The sequence below is a fragment of the Pogona vitticeps genome, chromosome 5, assembly GCF_051106095.1.
Source record: "Pogona vitticeps strain Pit_001003342236 chromosome 5, PviZW2.1, whole genome shotgun sequence".
Classification (NCBI taxonomy): Eukaryota; Metazoa; Chordata; class Lepidosauria; order Squamata; family Agamidae; genus Pogona; species Pogona vitticeps.
Window position 1 is genome coordinate 156,392,754 of NC_135787.1, and position 20,470 is coordinate 156,413,223.

The 20,470-nt window shown below is 39.5% G+C and overlaps 2 protein-coding genes across 14 annotated transcripts in view; both read right to left on the bottom strand.

The window, feature by feature from the left end:
* The window catches only part of NR2C1 (nuclear receptor subfamily 2 group C member 1), a 37,182-nt gene extending 33,262 nt beyond the window's left edge, over positions 1 to 3,920 (bottom strand). For 3 of the 12 annotated variants that reach the window (XM_073000275.2, XM_073000273.2, XM_020815723.3), the window contains exon 1: positions 3,736 to 3,873. The gene's annotated coding sequence lies outside the window, so the exon portion shown is untranslated. Of the gene's footprint in view, positions 1 to 2,205; positions 2,291 to 3,004; positions 3,307 to 3,735 lie in introns of those variants that run through there. The other 9 variants (XM_078376042.1, XM_020815739.3, XM_078376041.1 and 6 more) reach the window with 7 other exon arrangements.
* Positions 3,921 to 10,323: 6,403 nt separating this feature from the next.
* The window catches only part of FGD6 (FYVE, RhoGEF and PH domain containing 6), a 68,962-nt gene continuing 58,815 nt past the window's right edge, over positions 10,324 to 20,470 (bottom strand). For both annotated transcript variants that reach the window (XM_020815704.3, XM_078394834.1), the window contains exons 14-21: positions 19,710 to 19,789; positions 19,472 to 19,574; positions 18,013 to 18,159; positions 15,202 to 15,304; positions 14,012 to 14,142; positions 12,224 to 12,352; positions 11,507 to 11,655; positions 10,324 to 10,576 (exon numbers count right to left, since the gene is read on the bottom strand). In XM_020815704.3, the coding sequence (XP_020671363.3) occupies positions 10,540 to 10,576; positions 11,507 to 11,655; positions 12,224 to 12,352; positions 14,012 to 14,142; positions 15,202 to 15,304; positions 18,013 to 18,159; positions 19,472 to 19,574; positions 19,710 to 19,789 (879 nt within the window). In that variant the 3' untranslated portion in view covers positions 10,324 to 10,539. The remainder of the gene's footprint in view (positions 10,577 to 11,506; positions 11,656 to 12,223; positions 12,353 to 14,011; positions 14,143 to 15,201; positions 15,305 to 18,012; positions 18,160 to 19,471; positions 19,575 to 19,709; positions 19,790 to 20,470) is intronic.

Genomic DNA, 20,470 nt, shown 5'->3' on the forward strand with positions numbered 1-20,470 from the left:
GTGCCTTTGTGCTGAAAAAATCAGCACAACATGCTTTAAAACATTATTTAAAATTGGCTTCGTTTAAAAAAAAAAAGAGTTCTAAAGTGCTGCCTTTAGTGTTCCCTGCCTTCCCTGAACCTAAGGGGAAAAAAGAAAGAAAATATCCCCCTCTAGTGGCAGAAGGCAGAATAGCAGCTTCCCATTAGTTTCTATGGACAGAAAAGAGCAGATACAGATTAAATGGTTTTCAATGCATTCCTATGGGGAATGCAGATTCGACTTAAGAACTTTTCGACTTGAGAACCACCTTCCAATATGGATTAAGTTCTTAAGTCGAGACCCCACTGTAATGAGCGTGAAAGAGGAGAGTGGAAAAAACTGTCTGAAGCTCAACATCAAAAAAACTAAGATCATGGCCACTGGTCCCATCACCTCCAGGCAAATAGAAGGGGAAGATATGGAGGCAGTGACAGATTTCACTTTCTTTGGCTCCATGATCACTGCAGATTGAGACAGCAGCCACGAAATTAAAAGACGCCTGCTTCTTGGGAGGAAAGCAATGACAAACCTTAACATCTTAAAAAGCAGAGACATCACCTTGCCAACAAAAGTCCGCATAGTCAAAGTAGTAGTGATGTATGGAAGTGAGAGCTGGACCATAAAGAAAGCTGACCACCGAAGAATTGATGCATTTGAACTGTGGTGCTGGAGGAGGCTCTTGAGAGTCCCCTGGACTGCACGGAGAACAAACCTATCAATTCTAAAGGAAATCAACTCTGAGTGCTCACTGGAAGGACCGATCCTGAAGCTGAGGCTCCAATACTTTGGTCATCTCATGAGAAGAGAAGACTCCCTGGAAAAGACCCTGATGTTGGGAAAGTGTGAAGGCAAGAGGAGATGGGGGCGACAGAAGATGAGATGGTTGGACAGTGTCATCGAAGTGAACAACATGAATCTGACCAATCTCCGGGAGGCAGTGGAGGATCGGAGGGCCTGGCATGCTCTGGTCCATGGGGTCACGAAGAGTCGGACACAACTGAACAACGATTTCTCAATAATGCACCTCAGGATGCAATCCTGCATCAATTTAACCAACTGAAACCCCACTGAATTCACTGTGGCTTCTTTACCAGTTACAGTACATAAAATCATAAGAACCCTTCTGGATTAGGCCAAGAACCCATCTCGTACAGCTTCCTGTATTTCACAGTGGCCGCACCAGATGCCTCTGGGAGTACACGAGATAACTAGATACCAGTCTCCTGATATTCCTCCCCTGCATCTGGCATTTTGAGGTACCTTTCTTTTAAACTGTCATGTAAATTGTTGTACCTTCTGATTTTTGCAGAATACAGAACTTTCTGGGAATATATAGAAATATTTTCATGCTAGGAAACACTTCCACCATATCAAAGCCAGGAATGTAACAAGGAAAATCAGCTATCTAGGGCAGTGATCCCCAACCTTGGGCCTCCAGATGTTCTTAGACTACAATTCCCAGAAGCCTTCATCACCACCTCTGCTTGCCAGGATTTCTGGGAGTTGAAATCCAAGAACATCTGGAGGCCCAAGGTTGGGGACCACTGATCTAGGGTATCACACACAGGCATAAACAGTAAATATGTCCTGCACTGAGAGTTCAACTTTAATCATACTGCAGACCAGTCATAATTTTCCAAATATGAAAAATCATAACATTTTTTTCTTTGCCAGGTTATAGGCCTCCCTTGGCAATCTACTTTTCTACATTTCTTTTGCTCTTCATCCTACGCATCATGTCTTCACAGATGAGTGTGTCTTTTCCACAAGTAGAGAGCAAACAACCAAGCTACTAGTCTCACTAAAGAAGCATCCCTCCCTGAAGTTTTGTTCTGTCTATAGTTGCATTCAACAGACCGCTAAATGTGTTTTAAAAAATGAAGTAATGTTGACTGGAAAATGTACTATACTTTGCTGCTGTACAGGAGCTGAGTAGAGCTAATGAAACAGTCTAGTAAAGGAGTTATCAATATACTTTTGACAAAATTCTCTGTTGGCTAAATTTAAAGCTGAACTCATAATCACAAGGACACTTTTATTCCTTCCTTACTGCAACCTTTTCTGCTGCCCAAACACTGGCTTCAGAGTTTATCAGCCCTTAAGAACTGCTTTAGTGAAAGTATTAAATTCAGCTAGACTGAGATGAGCTGCATCTCCACTCATATTGTTAAAATGGTTACTTACAGAATTATAGAAATTTGTTGTGTTCTGGTATGTTTAATATGGATATTACTTTTCTGAAGAAAAAAAAAAGCAACAACATTGATAACACTGAAAATTAAGCTCTGTTATTTCCAATATCATTATTCTTAATTTATCCATCAAAGAGATGTAACTTGCTAGCATGCAGTCTCAGAACTCTTGGTTACTTGAGCTACTTGAAAAATTCATTTAGTAAATTCACATATCAAGAGACAGAATCAAATATTTACTGCTCATGAACTGAAGAGGAAAAACAGAGCATGTATTTATTTAGTTAATGTGATCTGTGAAGAGGAAAAGTGATGAGTAGAGGGCAAAATACTTTACTTTACAATAATTACCACTCCCAATGTAACAAATCATTCCCATGCAAGAAAATATGTGTATAAAACAAAGGGGGAGGAATTATAGCTCCATTCCATTAATCCTCCAATAATATAATGAAACAAAAACCAAGCAAGTGGTGATAGTTTGAGGCTTCGTTTTCACTGAGAGCAGATGTTGTGAATAATAGTTCCAGCCTGTCAGTGGTGTTCATATTTGAATGCTCCCACATAAAAACGCATTGTTGCAGAGTCCTTTCCCATGACAGCTTATTTTTATGTGCAAGTGCCTTGATATTTTTATATGCAAAAAACAAGTAAAAATAACCAAAGTGGTCTTTAGATGAAAAATCTAAGTTCTACCATAGTTTTGCTATGCCAGACTTTCAAGATCTTGGTACCTCTTAATCAGGAAAGACGTGATTCACCTTCATGAGGAAACTCCCTCACCGTCTTACCTGAAAAAAAGTTCTAGAGATCTCAAAAGATGTCACAAAGTTTTTTGTGCTGTCTCGGTCCGCCTAGTGAATTACATGAATATGGATTTGTGACTTCGTTTTGCAGCACACTGAAAAACACATTCAAAGGGCCATGAAGGAAGGGGTGCAGGAGGCCCGCCATGTCTCTGCCCGTTTCCTGCGCTGTCTGTGAGTAGCGGGCTTCAGAGTCACCTCGCAGAACGACGGGGCCGAAAGCAGGCAGCCGTTCCCGGAGCGAGACCCGAGCCTGCGGTCAGCCAGAGGCACAAAATGGCTGCTGAAGGGCCCGGCTGGAAACCGGCGATCCCTCCCGCGCAGCACGGCGGCCCAGTGGCCTCCGGCTCCATCGCGCTCGACTCCGCCAGCTGCTCAGCCCGGCTAGGCCCACCGCGTAGACCGGGCCTCAGGGCGCGGCCGGGATCCGGGGAGGGGAGAGGAGAGGCAAGCTTTTCCTGTGGGTGAAAGGTCAGGGGGGCGGCGGCGGCGGCAGCAGCAGCAGCACCAGAAGGAGGTGTTGCTCCTTCTGCCACAGGCCGGCGTGGGTGCGTGAGCGGCGTCGACCGCGTCCCCCCCCCGGCTCCTGCCACCGGGCAACGAAGAGGAGCCACTTCTCTGACCGAGAAGGCCTGGCGCCCGCACCGCCGGAGACACTGAGGCTCCCTCTCTCTCTCTCCCCGCCCTCCTCTCTCCCCGCCCTCCTCGCCTCTTACCTGACAGGCGCAGCGCGGCACTCAACCCTCAGGGTTAATGGGGTCGGTGGCGACTCCGGATCTGGGAGGTCAGAGTTCGTGACCCCGGCCTCCCCCTTCCCGCGTGCTCGGTGTGGCCGCGTCTCCCGCGGCGTAACGTTCTCCTTTCCCCTCCCCCTGCCCTGCCCTCCCCAAGTCGTCGCCGCGGCCGCCACCACAACCGCCGCCGCTACTACGAAGCCCAGCTGCGCTTGCGCAAAGCGAGCCCATGGCGGAGGCGGAGCGAGTGTCACAGCGCCGGCCGGAAAATGGAAGGAAGAAGCCCGCGGGCCCGGAGTCCTCGTTGGTGTGGAGGAAAGGGCGAGAAGTGGGGAAGGAAACGGACTTGTAGGAACAGCCTCCCGAATCTTTAACCGGAGGTTCAGTTTCACCTTTGTATCCGCGTGCTTGCTGACGGTTCCTTTTTTTAAAAAATAAATCCTCAAGGCGGGTTAGTTAACTTAACGAAAATGGGAGGCCTGGGCTGCTGTGGGTCCAGGGCAGCCTCTTGCAACTTGAGGCCCTCTGGGTGTGTTGGCCTGGCGGGCGAGGGGCCTGGTAGTTGAAGACATCTGGTGGGCGCTAGGTGAGAAGGATGCTACTGTAGAGAAGGACAGAAGAGGCATAGTTTAGATGTGGCTTTAGTCCAATAAATCACACTTAGGGATTCACACTTACTTGCAGTTCCAGATGTGACTGACTGCACCTCCATCAGCCTTTGCCCTGTTGCTAGGACTCCCATGACAGGTGGCTGGAAAGCTATAAAATGACTTCCAGATTTAGGCCCACAACCTGGATCTGGCTAGAGGCAACATCAGCACCTAGAAGTTTTAAGCACCTGACCTACTTTCCCTTCCTTGGTGCTCCATACAGCAGTCTAAAACAAAAAATTGGAACTTCGAAACAATTTCCAGCCTCATCTAAGGCAGAGGTGCTTGGCATCTTGCCAAGAACTTTACATCTAGAAATAACCTCCTGGCAAATCCTATCTTGCCACAAACTTTCAGACTTTTGGTAGTTGCTTTGAAGAAGTGGGATTTTTTCATAGTGTATGCTTTTTTATTAGTGGCTTATAAAGGTATTGTCTGTGCTTGCACAAGTCTTCAAATAAGAAATGAGCTCCAAGTCTGCAGCAATCTGAACCTTTGAATCTGTCAATCATGAGCTGATTGAATGTTTAACTCCTTCCTGGTCAAATAGATTTATGCTTGCAAAGGGATTCTTTGGTTGAAATTTTTAAAAATATATATATTTAAAAGAATAGAGGACATTCCATTCTTTTAAAAATATTTCACTCTAAGCTGTGAAATTACTGGGGGGTTGCTTTTGGTTGGGCATCGTCTTACTCAAAGCTTTGGTGCCTATATCCTGTCATAGTCTCAACCATTACAATTGTCTTGTCATTCTACAGTTATCTGAAAACACAGGTGCACAGCTTGGGAGTACTGCTGGATTTGTCCTTAACCCTGGATGCCCAGGTTTCAGCAGTAGCCGGGAGGGCCTTTGCACAATTAAAACTAGTGCGCCAGCTGCGCCGACTTCTTGAGGTCCGATTTGACCCATGTTGGGACATGCCCTAGTTATATCTTGGCTAGTATCGTAACACACACTACATGGGACTGCCTTTGGAAAAGGTTTGGAAACTCCAGAGGGTCCAAAATGCTGCAACCAGATTGCTAACTGGCCTGGTTACAAAGAGCATATAACTTCCTATTATAGCAGCTCCACTGGCTGCTCCATTTCCAGGCACAATTCAAAGTGCTGGTTTTAACCTATGAAGCCCTAAATGGCTTGGGTTCAAGCTATCTAAAAGACTGCATCTCTCGCTATGATCCTGCCAGGGCTTTAAGATAATCAGAGGAGGCCTTTCTCTGGTCCCACCATCCTCACAGGTGTGCTTGATGAGGACATGGGAGAGGGCCTTCTCTGTTGCTGCTCCCAGATTCTGGAATTCCCTCCCACAGGAAACTAGGCTGGCCCTATCTTTGGTTTTCCTTTCTTAAGCAGGGTAAGACCTTTATCTTCAGGCAAACCTTTCCTCAATGACTGGTGGTTTGAGATATTTTTTAATGGACTGTTATGTTTTCAATGACTTTTAGTATTTTATTTACCATTTTTAAAATACTTGTTTAATTCTTTTTAAATATTTACTGTTTCGCTTTTTTAATATCTTTGTGGCTTCCTTTATTGAGACAATACTACTCCCCTTCTTCAGCAATATTGTCTTTTTTCTGGTCAGTTCTGTTTTCCCATTATATGTACATGGCAAGATAGCAGTTTAGTCATTTTTGCTGTAGTTAAGAGTTCAGGCTTGACTTGATTGAGCACCACTTACATGTCTTTCTCATGGTCTGTGGTATCTGCAAGGCTCACCTCCAACACCACATTACAAATGAGCTGATTTTCCCCATCTTTCTTTTAAATAGTGTGGAAGATTTTAATCTTGGTTTCAGGAGCCAATCTCTGCTGACACTAAGACATACTCCTTTTTTACTTCAGAAGAGAAGGGCACATCTTTTGGAAAGCATGCACACAATATGTTCATAGAGTTTCTGCTCCTATATAACTTTTGGTCCTCAGGTTGCCTATCCCAAGGAAATGATTTGGAAACTGAATGATAGCTTTCTAGTCTCCATTTTGTGGCGTGGGCATGCAACATTAGTTTACCTGAAAGCTTAAAGGGACTGTATGTGTTACACTTACCTTTGCTTCACCATTTCATCATCCAAAACAACCCTTCAAAATATTTTCACACATAGGGGCTACAGCCACATCCCCTATGTTCCTTTGTAGCGGCTGTTTAATGTCTCACTCTCTTTTTGGTTTCTTGGTTTTACTGTCCATTTTGGTTAAAGCATGAACCAAGGTATAGAAAATTGTCCATATTAGTTACTTTTTTCTGTAGTCATTATTTTTGTTGTCTTAGTGTTAAGCTGTAGTCCTGTTTTTACATTTCTTAAACCTTAATCTCTAACTAATACGATTTACTGCACTAACTTCAATTGGCTTTTATTCTGTAACGTTCAGCCCTGCCCTCACCTGTCTGTCACAGCTGGGCAGTGGAACAGCAGCCAATGAGGGGAGGTAAGGTGGTGTTAAAGGGGGAGGAGCTGGGATATAAAGGGGTGTATGGTGTTTGAGAGTTCAGTTTTGAGGGCCAGATAGGGCTTTGAGATAGGGTTGAGATAGGGATTGGAGATTCTGTGAGATTAGAACTGTGCTATATAGTGAGGGTCTGTGAGAGTGTGTGTGTGATTGTTATATTATTATAGTTATTGCTTTATTATTTATATTCAAGTGATTTACCATTCCTTTTTGTTTGTACACAATAAACCTAAGTTTTTATTTTAAAATCATACTTTGGCCTGAAGCTTTATTTGAGGGACTGGTTGGTGGCAGTGGAAACGAAGAGTGATTGAGTGTGACGTAACGACCCCTTTGTGAGGTATAAGGAGGCTGTTACATATTCCTTCAGTTTTTACGTCTGAATCTAACCCTGTCATCTGTATAAAACACTCTAGAGATTAAGATAGTGAGATAAGACACCTTTGTGTGACACCTTTACCAAATGAAAACCATTCTGTTTCTCTGTATTCTCTCTTAATTGGAGCCTCTTGTACAAAGTATAGAACTATCAGATATTGGGACATCCATTTCTTTCCAAATGATCCACTTTTCTTGATCTACACAAAGGCTTTGCTATAATCTATATACAGTATGCTGATGGATTTTCTTCTGAAATTGTTCACTAGCCAAAGAAGCATGTAGAGGCAGAGGAACTTTGTGTACAACAGTAAAATAAGAAAACACCACATCTGTTCATTGACCAAAAATATTATACCACTACTATATATACTTTATATAGTACTATATACTACTTTTACAAAATACATGGTTGTTCTGTGTCATATTATCACCAAATTTTGTTGTATTCAAGAGTGCTTTTATTGAAAGCCTCTTGGAGTGCTTGCAAAATTAATTTGATAAAAACAGCTCTTTACAATTATTTTCAATTGTTTTAATCTGCAAAGTAAAAGCTTTTGTTTCCATTTACTAATAGATACTGCAGTACTGTACATTCTTAACCACTGAGCATGAAAAACATTTGAAAAAATTAGATGATTGCAGCTGAAAGGGAAAATATATAGAAATCTCTTTTAGGTGGAGTTGCACCTTCTGAAGACCACTGCTCTTTTAAAGGCACAAACTGAAGTCTGTGGGGCATTCATTTAGTTAATCTAAAGCTGTGCAGTAGTTATGGAATGTTCCGTAACATATTAGGTGTTGCAGGCACTTCACATATAAGCAAGATTCACAAGTTTGTCCTAATCCAATGGTGATAAGGAAGAGTCCACTAAAACTACAGTAAGTTATCATTTCACTCAACTAAATTAAGCATATCAGTGGCTGGGAGACACGAAAGGGAGAATGCTGTTGCACTGATGTCCCACTGGTGGGCTTCCTAACAGCAACTGATTGGCAACTGTATGAAAAAAGTGTTACACTAAATTGGTCTTTGGTTTGATCCAGCATGGCTCTTAAACCATGGCAATATTAATTATGCCAATCACAATCCATCTAATCACATCCTTGTGCATTGCATCCTCCTTGCTATTTTAATTTTAAACATTTCAGAGGGTTTTGGAAGTTCTTTTTTAGGAGGGCGGTTGGGAACGGTAGATTGAAAATGTTAAACATGCCCACATAAGCCAAAAGAGCTCTTGGCCTACAGACACATTTGGTTTGGTAATGATAATCCTTATGTTTCTCTTTGTATGCTTTGCAGCTGACAAATTCTGACCGAATCATAATGTAATGTTCTATGTAGTATTTTTAAAATATTTGTATAAGCAAATTGTTACTTGATTGAATTCATTATTTTAGCTGAGTGTCCTATATATTAAAAAATGAGCTGAATAAATTTCTTGAAAATATTACGTTGTGAAGGGAAAACTAAAATAACATTGTTCATGAATACAATTTCTCTAAAATATTGTGCATTCTTACTGCAATTGCAGATTCTGCTTTTGTTTAAATGAGTTTTTAAAAAATGTACTCTCGATGCTTTAACTACTGTATTATATATTACAGGAACCGGAAATATTAGTTTCAGTGGAAGTGTTTTTAACAGAAAATTCTCTCAGGTTGAAAGTAGTTTTGCTGCTTGAATGATCTAATCATATACTGGAAAAGTACACTACACATTCATTTTTGAATCTTTGGCATTCATTATTTGATATAATATGTCTCGACTTACGAACGACCCCACTTGCGAACAATTTAACTTACGAACCCGCCCTATAGGGGAAATAAGGACTTCCCTCGAGTTACGTACAGGAAAAAAAGTGCCTCCTCCCTCCCCTTAGAGGCTTCTGGAGGGGAAAAAAGGGTCAGAAACTTAAAAATAAATAAAAGAAAGTCACTTACCAGGCCTTGGTAGCCCCCAAACAGCAGGAAAAAGAGCAGGAAACAACTAAAAGGCAACACCCAGAAGGGAGCCTGGCAACCATTTTGTGATTCCCCCCCCCCACTCCTGCACCCTCCTCTCCCCGCCTATCAGCTGATGGGCTGGCTCTGAAGAGGCTTGGGGAGGCTTGCTCAGCACCGAAAAAAAGCCTGCCTGTGTGTCTTTGTGCTTAAAAAATCAGCACAACATGCTTTAAAACATGATTTAAAATTGGCTTCGTTGAAAAAAAAGATTTCTAAAGTGCTTTGCAAACTGTTCCCTGCCTTCCTCCTCCTTTCCTGAACCTAAGGGGAAAAAAAAGAAAAAAAATATCCCCCTCTAGTGGCAGAAGGTGGAATAGCAGCTTCCCATTAGTTTCTATGGACAGAAAAGAGCAGATACAGATTGAATGGTTTTCAATGCATTCCTATGGGAAATGCAGATTCGACCTAGACCACCTTCCAATACGGATTAAGTTCGTAAGTCGAGACCCCACTGTACTGTAATGTTACTAGGAGAGGGCAAAAAGATTATAATTTCAATTTTCATTTTAAAACTCTTGACTACTCATGGATCCTTGCTAAGACACTTCCCTGTTTCCAGATTATATATCTGATTTTTAACTTGTGATGCAATCTGCATTGGTGAAAATTCACAGCCTACTTCAGCAGATATATTTCATTTCACTTCAGAAAGATTCTACTAAAAATTTTCTATCATGTTCAAAAATACGTAGAGAGCAAACATGCATGTCTACCCTCTACTGAAATAAATATACCTATTTATATTTAGTATACATATGAAAATATTGAGGGTTCATGAGTCTTTTTAAATTTGTGTATCACGATTATTATCTAATGTTGAGAGAAACTACATAGTTTTTCAGTAAATTCATCACCTTATTTAAAAAACAACGCAAATCCCAAGAGACTGTTGAAAAGCCTTGCTCCATAAATGTTCCAGAAACAAAAATTCAACAGCAACTGTGAAAGTGTACTGATGATAAACTTGCAATACACTTAAGAGTAACTGCTTCTTACAGTCCTCTGACAAAAAACAAGATCTCTAAGATCAAGGACATTTTTGAATTCAATGTGAATTTCAGAAATGATTCTGACCATTAATTAAAACAGTGATGGAATTTAATAAATAACACCTTTTGTATGACAAAAAGACAAATATACAGATTTCTTTAACCATTATTATGGTGAGCATAATCAGCAAGATTTTCTAGCTCCTGTATCAGCCAGCTTTGTTCAGGTTAAAGTCTGAAAAATTCTGAAAGAAAAAAATTAAAAGTATTCACTTCTGTCTTCTGACAAAAGACAACACCAACCAAGCTACAATATTGTGGCTTCCTGAAAAGCTTCTATCCACCTGTTGAAAAAGGAAAAACATTATTTTGATCAAATTGAATGGTTTTCAATAGAATAATCTGAATAATGTTTTCTGTTATTCAACTGTTTGTCATGATCTTACAGTAATACATTCAAAACCAAATTGCTGGGTATTATTAAATGTATTCGCGAAGGCTTTCACGGCCGGGATCTAATGGCTGTTGTGGGTTTTTTGGGCTCTTTGGCCGTGTTCTGAAGGTTGTTCTTCTTAACATTTCGCCAGTCTCTGTGGCCGGCATCTTCAGAGGACAGCACTCTGTACTCAGAGTGCTGTCCTCTGAAGATGCCGGCCACAGACACTGGCGAAACGTTAGGAAGAACAACCTTCAGAAGACAGCCAAAGAGCCCGAAAAACCCACAACTATTATTAAATGGCTTATACAAATTCTGTACTTAAATGATTATGAGCTTGGAACCAAACTATATACAATCACAGGTAGCATCCTACTTGGTGATACTATACTAGTCCTTATAAATCCCTGGTGTGGAGGAGGTGCTTATTTCTTTCTGCTGGATTTTTTTAAAAGTCAGGAAACATCTACCCTTTCTCCAGTTCTTTGCACTTCATTCAGTCAAATGAATCTCTATGCTGGGCATTTGGGATAGGAAATTGGGTGAGTTTGCAGAGCCCTGTTCATGACCTATTATCAGGGCAGACAGCCCATGACCTTTCATATATCACTGGGCTGCAATTCTCTATCTCTCGCCATTTACTATGCTAGCTAGGCTGATGAGGAACTCCAGCCGAACGGCATTAGGAGGACCACAGACTGACCTGTGACATACATAGTCCTTTATTTTTATAGACAAAACAAAGCATACTTGTACAACTATAGTACATACTCTAAACTGCTTGTATAAAACCCAGTTTTTGCTAGCATGTATGATTAATGAATAAATGGTCACTTACTTTTGCATTGAATGGGCGTCATCTGCTTTAAATATGTAAAACAATGTATTTTTGTGCATCAAATGAAAAACTTTTGGTTCTAAGTGTTCATCTTTGACTTCAGCAACTGTAAATCCCAATAAAGGTTGGCTCTCCAAAGCAGCTACGTCCTAATTTAACAAAGAAATCCAGAATCAAACATAACATTCCTTTAATTGGAATTTGTAAAGTAATCTGTGGTCTCAGTAGCATTGAAAATGTTTACTACAATGTCAAGACGCAAGGGTCTGTTTCCAGATTTTAAAGATCTTGATGAGCAAGATCTGGATTCAACTTCATTTTATTTCCCATTTCATATACTTTTGCCATTCTTCAATTCCTACCAGAGGTAACGTTGGTATTTCTGGTATTCATAGAAAATACACCAGATTTCCAGAGAATCTTGGTGTATTATTCACAAGCAGAATGTACACTACGTGCTTGTAGTTTCCTGCTTGGCCCTTCCACCCATAAGAGCAGCTATAGTAACCATTCTTAAAGACAGAGGAAGAACTTTAGCAAACTGAATGTAGCCACTGTTCATAATATCTATTTTGGGGTGACTTAGCAGTGATTTAAGTAATCATGCATAGTGTGAACAATTTGAACCCAGGCCTTTGGGGGCCTTGCAGCATCATTCAGTCCTCTCATTCATAAAGTGTTCTATGGTAGGTTCACTTTTGAGTTCTGACTTCTTACCTCACTCGCAGCATATGTGTACAGCACCTTATTTTTTATTACAAACCACAGGTGTTTCCATGGCTTTTTGTTGCCCTTGGATCTGTATAAATAACCACTCATAGAAGAATCTTCTATACTTGCTGATACCTAAAATTGAAACCAATAAAGTGTATCATGGGTGTTACCCTGGTTTTTTAAAGTCATTCTCAGAACAGTAATTTAATTTTCCATGTCTTGTTTACATTTGCCAACTGAAAGTCAAACCAAGTCTTTAATACAGTCAGGACCAATATCCAAATTTACAACTAAAATGAACTAGGCAGCATTTGTTCTTCTATATAAAAAACTTATGAACTAGGCAGCATTTGTTCTTCTATATAAAAAACTTATGTGAAAAAATTAAAACATCCTAACAGAAATGGTAAGTACTGCTAGCTCAAATCTCAAATAAGGATTCCCACAGCTAAAACCTGTCATTAGTTTATTAAGACCTTCCCCTCACAGGTTTTAATAGCTAGTCACCACATTGTATAAAATGTCTGTTGTGTCCTGACAAAAGTAAAAAGGGTTTAAAATGCCGCAGAGCACCAAGGGAATAATTTTAAATGAGGCTCAATGAAGCTTCTCTAAATACATTATCAAAATAGAATAGGCAAAGGAAGAGAACATGAGTAAGAGCATAGGGCCCCAATGCAGCAGTGTTGGAATCCTTGAGGGTGAAGGTAGCAATTTGCAATTCTTGGTGCCCCATTTTCTGAGGTCACCTCACTCAGTATAAAGGTTGGGCCAGCTTTGGGTATTCTTTGTGATGACACCTAACTTCTTGAATGGTTTCTGACAACTAGTACATTAAGAACCAGCAATGGTGTTACTCCGACTTATTTACCTTGACTTTCCCCAACTTTACTGATTGAATTATTGTAATGCTTTGTCTCATAATCCTTATACGTTGCAATATTGTTCTTTTATTATTCATTGCCAATATCCTTGGAAAATTAGAATGGGAAGTATTATACAAATAATTATAGAGCACTAAAAATGTTTAATTCTTGAGGACTGTGGGCAATTTTTGGCTTTTCCTACAAGAAAAGAAAACTAACTCTGCCCTTAGCTAAATCACACTCAGAACTGCTGCAGCACTGATAATTTTTCCTGTACAAAGGGTAGGCAATATACTCCTTATGCTATCCAAGTATTTATAGCTAAGCTCATTGTGCAAATGATGTATGTATTCCACCTATGTGCTTAACTTGAACCTTTTAGAAACCAAAACTTAAGTTTTTGAGAGCCATATTTTTAATTCCATACTTTATCTCTCATGTGGCTTTGCACCTAGAGAGATGTCTAATTCCTACTGAATTTGTGCTAAAATATAAACTAATCTTTCTGCCAGTAGGGCTCAGACCATTGACACTGATAGATACCTTTCAGTCTAAATGGAAAAGACACCCATCTAAGGAATTATTATCTCTAGGATATTTCATGAATAATGCTTGGCCTCAAAAATTACCAGGCAGATAAGATTTTATACCTCATTGCTTCATTTCAATCAGGTCCTCCATATTACCAATAAAGTGGCTATTTTTTTTTTTTGCATTTGCTAGATTTTGCTGTACTTTTCTGATAACACAGCCATTCCCCCCTTTTTTTTGAGTACTTAAGATACAGATTTTCTATATCATGTGAATACAGTGCTTGCCAAAGTGGATGTTGCACATTTATATTCTGTTCTGTAGTATATTATTTGTTTGGAATAAGATTAGCAATAACATTAAAATTAAATTTTGAGAATACATGAACACATACTTCTTTGAGAGCAGCTGGGATCTTTTTCTGCTTTCGTCCTGATGGGATACTATGCAACACTGTGGACAAGGCATTAGATGGAGATCTGTGGCTTACAGGAGACCCGTTCTTAGGAGAAGTACACAAATTATCTGAAATGGACACAATTGTTACACTTTTGTGCTTCAAGCAAATAGAAAACTCCACTGGTTTGTTAACTGTAAGTTTCAGAAGTACTGTACAGACTGTTCACCCACCTCTGACTATAATTTTGCTGTTTCTACGCTGTGATTTGTACATGTGGGAAGAACTGCACTATAGTGATCAGAACTCTGGAATCCATTCTCTTTTTTCCCCTCAGTGTCTTATTCATAGGTGTAGTTAGAAAGATATGTGGGCAATAATCAAAACAATGTTTACTTGCAAAGCTGTATTTAGATGGATATAAGTTTTTATAAATGTTGCCTTTCATATTAATAAGAATGATTGTACAGTATGATTCAGATATATGGATATGGCAATGCAACACATACAGTCGTGCCCCGCTTAATGATTACCCTGTATAACGAATCCGCTTCACGATTGCGAAACAATGTTTAGATGGTTTTTTTTTCGCTTAGCGATAATCGGTTCCCTGCTTCGGGAACCGATTCTTCGCATTACGACGATCAAAACAGCTGATCGTTGGGTTTTCAAAATGGCCGCCGGCTGCTCAAAATGGCTCCCCGCTGTGTTTTTGGACGGATTCCTCACTTTACAGGCACCGAAAGTGGCTGCCCCTATGGAGGATCTTTGCTGGACGGTGAGTTATTCAGCCCATTGGAACGCATTGAACGATTTTCAATGCATTTCAATGGGCTTTTTATTTTGCTTTACGATGTTTTCGCTCTACAGTGATTTCGCTGGAATGAATTAACATCATCAAGCGAGGCACCACTGTATTAAAGTAGCAGAAAAAAGAAAGATATATCATCTGACAGGTATATTTTCACCTCTTGGAGAACCACAAAGTTAGAAACTAAAGTATGTTACACAGTTCATTTTCCTCTATGAATTTAATTCTGTTCTATTTAATCCTTAAAAGAACTGAGCCACAAACCACAAGGGAATAAAGGAAAGCTGGTCTGGTGGATTATAGCTCCTGAAAAGAAACTGAGCCCAAATAAGAGGGGCAAAAACTAAGGACAGGGTTTGGCAGAGGTTCCCCTTACCCTGTTTTTGTAGTTCTTTAAAGCAAAGATCACATACTCTTGCAGGATTATTTTTCATATAGTCTAACTTATGTTTGTTTGATGAACAAGCCTGGCAGATTATCTGGAAAAAAGAAGCATGTTATGTTCATACACATATGGGTACCCAAACATCTCGTTAAAGTTCGCATTTTAAAATCCTCAGCAAATTTCAACATAATTTTAAGAATCTTAGATTTAGATTACCTAAACTACCAAAACTACAGCAAATAGATGTAATATATAGAATTAAAACTCTGAAATTTCTAGTCATGCTGGGCTCATTAAAAGTTGGGGAAACTAGAAGAATTTGCCAGAGGATTAAAGTAATAGCTGCAGATACCCAACTGGCAAAACCGTAATCTTGAAGCTTCCAACACACTGATACAGTATTATCAATACCTGTCACACTCTGAAGGCCACACTTTGTGGGGCAGGGAAACCAAATACTTCCCTTTAGCATTTTTGTACAGTGGGGTCTCGACTTACAAACTTAATCCGTATTGGAAGGCGGTTCTCAGGTCGAAAAGTTTGTAAGTCAAATCTGCATTTCCCATAGGAATGCATTGAAAACCATTTAATCTATATCTGCTCTTTTCCGTCCATAGAAACTAATGGGAAGCTGCTATTCCGCCTTCTGCCACTAGAGGGGGATATTTTTCCTTAACCTAACGTTAGTTAGTTCGTAACTCGAATCTAAGTTCGCAAGTTGAGTCCATATATTCCTGTGAGAGCGGCTCGTAAGTCGAAAAGTTCGTATGTAGAACCGTTCGTAAGTCGAGACCCCACTGTATTTTTAAAATTTACCATCTGCCATCTCACATAATAATTTAGCTACTGAGTATACCAGGTTATCTAAAGAGTTGCATATGCTGGATAAAAGATTTTTTATCAGCAAATTAAAAATCTCCCTGTTAATCACTTCCTTGTTCATTTCCTTCTACTTTACCTCCAAGTTTCTGCCTTAGCTCCAATATTAAGTTAAAACTAAAATATTATTTCTTGACTGGGTGTTTAGATGTCTGAAGATCTAGAAAATTAGCTTGAGATGCTGGAGGTGTGAAACCAAACCATGAGGCTTTTGCTAATATTTCAGCTGTTATCAACAAATACAGCCCGTGGGTTTTCTAGCTAGCACAGTTTAATGCTAGCAGACCAAGTCTTGAGCTTGCACATTCTTTTCGTCTCTAAGACTGTGAGAATAAGATCTGAGGTGTTAACTTTCTAGTTTAAACTAACCTGAGTTTTTCATTATGTCTGAACTGGAAACTCTTGTTACTCAAAATGATAATTTAATGAAACAAGCCAGGATTGGAAATCTCAGTGGACTGGTTCAATGGAATAAGGCTATGTCATAAAATGGGCCCAACCTCCTTCTAGGTTCACTCACTCCCCACTCCAGCATGGCTGTAAAGAGGAGCCTGAAAGTTTTCACATCTATTTTGTATTAATAACAGTTTGTATTGTCAAAATCCAAAGAGTGTTATTAATCATAACAATCATTACTGGACACTAAGAAAGTTCAAGGTATAATTTTTGAAGCTTTTATTTATTTATTTATTTATTTTATTTCTATCCCGCCTATCTGGACATATTAGCCCACTCTAGGCGGCTTACAATAAAAGAAACAATATAATTTTAAAACATTGCACCTAGACTAAGATAGAAATCAAAGAAAGATATAAGAAAAGAAAAATCGTCAGGAGTTTTCTGTTGGGAAAGCCTGCCTATACATCAATGTTTTTAGTTGTTTCTTAAAATTCTAGTTTTTGTAATTCTAAAGGTTCCCCTTGACAATTTGTCCAGTCGTGTCCGACTCCAGGTGGCGGAGCTCATCTCAGTTTCCAACTCATAGAGCTAGCCTTTGTCCGCAGAGAATCCTCCATGGCCAGCCGTTTACCTTCCCACTGAAGTGATACCTATTCATCTACTTGCATTTTGGATGCTTTTGAACCACTAGGTTGGCGGGAGCTGGGACAAGCGACAGGGGCTCACTCACGTGGATTCAATCTTACGACTGCAGGTCTTCTGACCTTGCAGCACAAAGGCTTCAGCAGTTTAACCCATAGCGCCACCATGTCCCTTTTACTAATTCTAGCTATGATCAATTATAGTTTAGAGTTTGGACAATACATTAAACTATGGATAACCTTAAATGGAAGTAGAAATGATTGTCATTAGATCCAAATGCACCTACTGTGTTCTTTTTAAATGTAATAAAACATGATAAGTTTAAAAACTGCACTGGATGCTTTAGGTTTAACTTTTGAAGGGAAACAGTCTGCCTTTTTTGCCAAACTGGGGAGGGGTTGGGGAGAGAACAAAACCTTAAGGTTTGCCTGGGCTCATTCCTGTTGCACTAAACAATGTTGCACTGAGGTTCTTAATTAAATAATAACATTAATTCCTAAAAGCTCAATGTGACACAATGTGTCATATCTAACCATTATTGTTTCAACATTGGAATATATGAGTTTTTATTAGTTGTTGCAAATCTTCAGTGTTTATTGCATTCATAAACATAAATAAAATGAGACGTGGCTACTCAGAAACCCTTTGTCACAGGGTATAATCTCTATTGTTTTTTTTCTCCTTACAATAACAAGTACTATAAACAAAATATGCTTATTGGAGGATCTGAGAATATTTGGCACGGTGTGAACTCCAGTGAGTATTATTGTAGTACAATGTTCTCAAAGGTTGCAGTACTTTGTTAATAGATTGTAAAAAATCCATATCCAACCAATTAATATTCTGACTGAAATGCAATATAGGTATGAATTATTTTCTAACCTTTCCACATGCTCTGCAGTGGTGCCTTCTCCATGTCAGTGTGAACTCACTAGTACAGATCATACACATGGTTGCTCTTGTATCAGGAATCCAGATTGGAGCTTTTGATCCTATTGGACTAGCTTCTTCCTCTTTCTCTAGATCTCCCTAAGGAAGTGAGAGAAGAATGACAAATGGAAAAATAAAAAAAAATAAAAACCACATGTTTATAGATTCTTAAATGATTTTGAACAGGACTGTGTTTACTATAACTGTTCATTTATCAATAACATCAGCAAAAAGATTTTCAGCAGGCATGTTTCTGAACCAGGGAGGCCAGGTTTAAATCCCTACTTGTCCATGAAGATCACTGGATGAACTTTGACCAGTCACTATCACTCAGATATCACTACCTCACAGAGTTGATGTGAGGATAACAATGTAAAGGAGAAACACACATGCCACCTTGAACTCTTTGGAGAAAAGATGGGATATAGATTTGATGAATAAATAAAGAGGGAAATGTATAGGGGGTTGGATTCAGGAAAATGGAAGATTAAATTTGGTGAAGAACAATACATTTTAGGAGCATTTGTTTAAATTCCTTTAATGTACTTTTGAAAGCTGGTGAGAACTTCAGGCTATCTCATTCTATCTAGTATACTTTCTAGAGCTGGATAGTGCTTTGCAGGATAGTTAGATTTCCTGTTCGGTGCAGGAAATCTAGTACTAGAGCATCCCCCTCCCCCACAAGATGGCTGACCAGCCTCATCTTAAAGGCCTCCAGAGAAGAAATTCCTTAGGTTATTAAATTCATGGTCTAAAACTGCAACTATTGAAAAGTTTCTTAAAATATTCATCCAAAGATCTACTCTCCTGTATCATGACAGCTATAGTATTATCAATATAAGTTTTCCTTCTTGAAACAGAAAGTTATGCTTATGGTATGTGTAACTACTAAATGATGCCTAATGTATACAAGCTGGCGGTAAAGCTCAATGAGTTTGAGCACATGATACACAGTGCCTCCCAGAAGAAAAGCCAGCCTAAGGAAGCTGCACATTCCCAAAGGAGGGATTGATAAACAACTTACATGTGCGTGATACCTAAAATATCCTGGAAAGAGACATCATAAGCTGGAATCAACTTAATGAAACATAATTATTGTGGAGCCAGTAAGTCAGGAATACAGAAAGCTACCCTATACTAAGCCCAACTATTGGTCCATCAAACCCATGATTGTCAACCTCAGCCTAGGTTTCAAGCAGAATTCTTTCCTGAGATGCTGGAAACTGAACCTGGGATTTTCTGAACAAAGTGCATGAGCACTACGCACTACCACTGAGCTGCAACCCCTGGACCAGAGTGACACATGCTCCTGAGAAATAATCACATGTGCTGTAAAACAGATGGGGCAAAGGATGTGGTATAACTCCTAGAACAAAAATATATGGACTCACTAAAGAAAAAGGGAACTTACCTCTTCTAGACTTTTACTAGGGTTAAAAGTGATCCTTTTCTTTGTATAGTCTTCAATTGATCTGGAGATGGCTTCTAACCATTCATCTCTTTCAGTGGCAGAACTGTTGGTAAAAAAAATACCTATGGTTAGGCAAAATGCTCATTATCATAACATTTAACTAAGTGTTAAACATGATGGTGCTGGTGAGAGCAATAATTTGTTACTTAGTTTATATAATCTAGTGCCTGGGACTTACTTTGCTGACAGAATGAAGGACCGCTCTACACTTTCAATGTTCAGTTCATTCTGGTAAGCTTCATGGATGGGTTTTCTAACCTGAAGAAGAAATAGAATCATAGAACAAGGGAGCTGAAAGGGGTCTAAAAGGCCACCGCGTCCAAGAATGGCTAATCCTGTTGTCTTTGAATTACTCAGAAAAGGAAATTGGGATGATGTCAATTCATCATCCAAATTTAAAAAAAAAAAAACAGGCATAACATAAAAGCAAATAACTTTCAGAAGCTGAAAAGGCAAAAGACTATGGAAATGTAGTAAAATGCTGAAAGAGACAAAGAAAACCTTTTAATCAGAAAGAGTCACATACCAAATCAATTAAAATATGAGAACTATATACAGTATATTTATTTATTTTGTATGATTTGTAGGCCCCCTACAAGGTGGCTCACAATGTTAAAATAAGTAATACTAAAAGCACAATAAATTGCTGATTTAAAAGCCAATTAAACTACAATAATTAAAAATCCCACAGATAATTAAAAACATTTAAAACTTTAGAAGCAAATTTAGAAAAGCAAAAACAAAACAAAAAATACCGTATTTTTTGCACCATAAGACGCACTTTTTCTCCCAAAAAAACTGGAGGGAAAAGTGCATGCGTCTTATGGAGCAAATACTGTCCCCTCCATGCCACCATCGCTGGCTTCCCAGGTCTCCGGAGGCCTCAGCAGGCCCCGTGGGGGCCTCCCCCGCCACCATTCCTGGCTTCCCAGGCCTCCG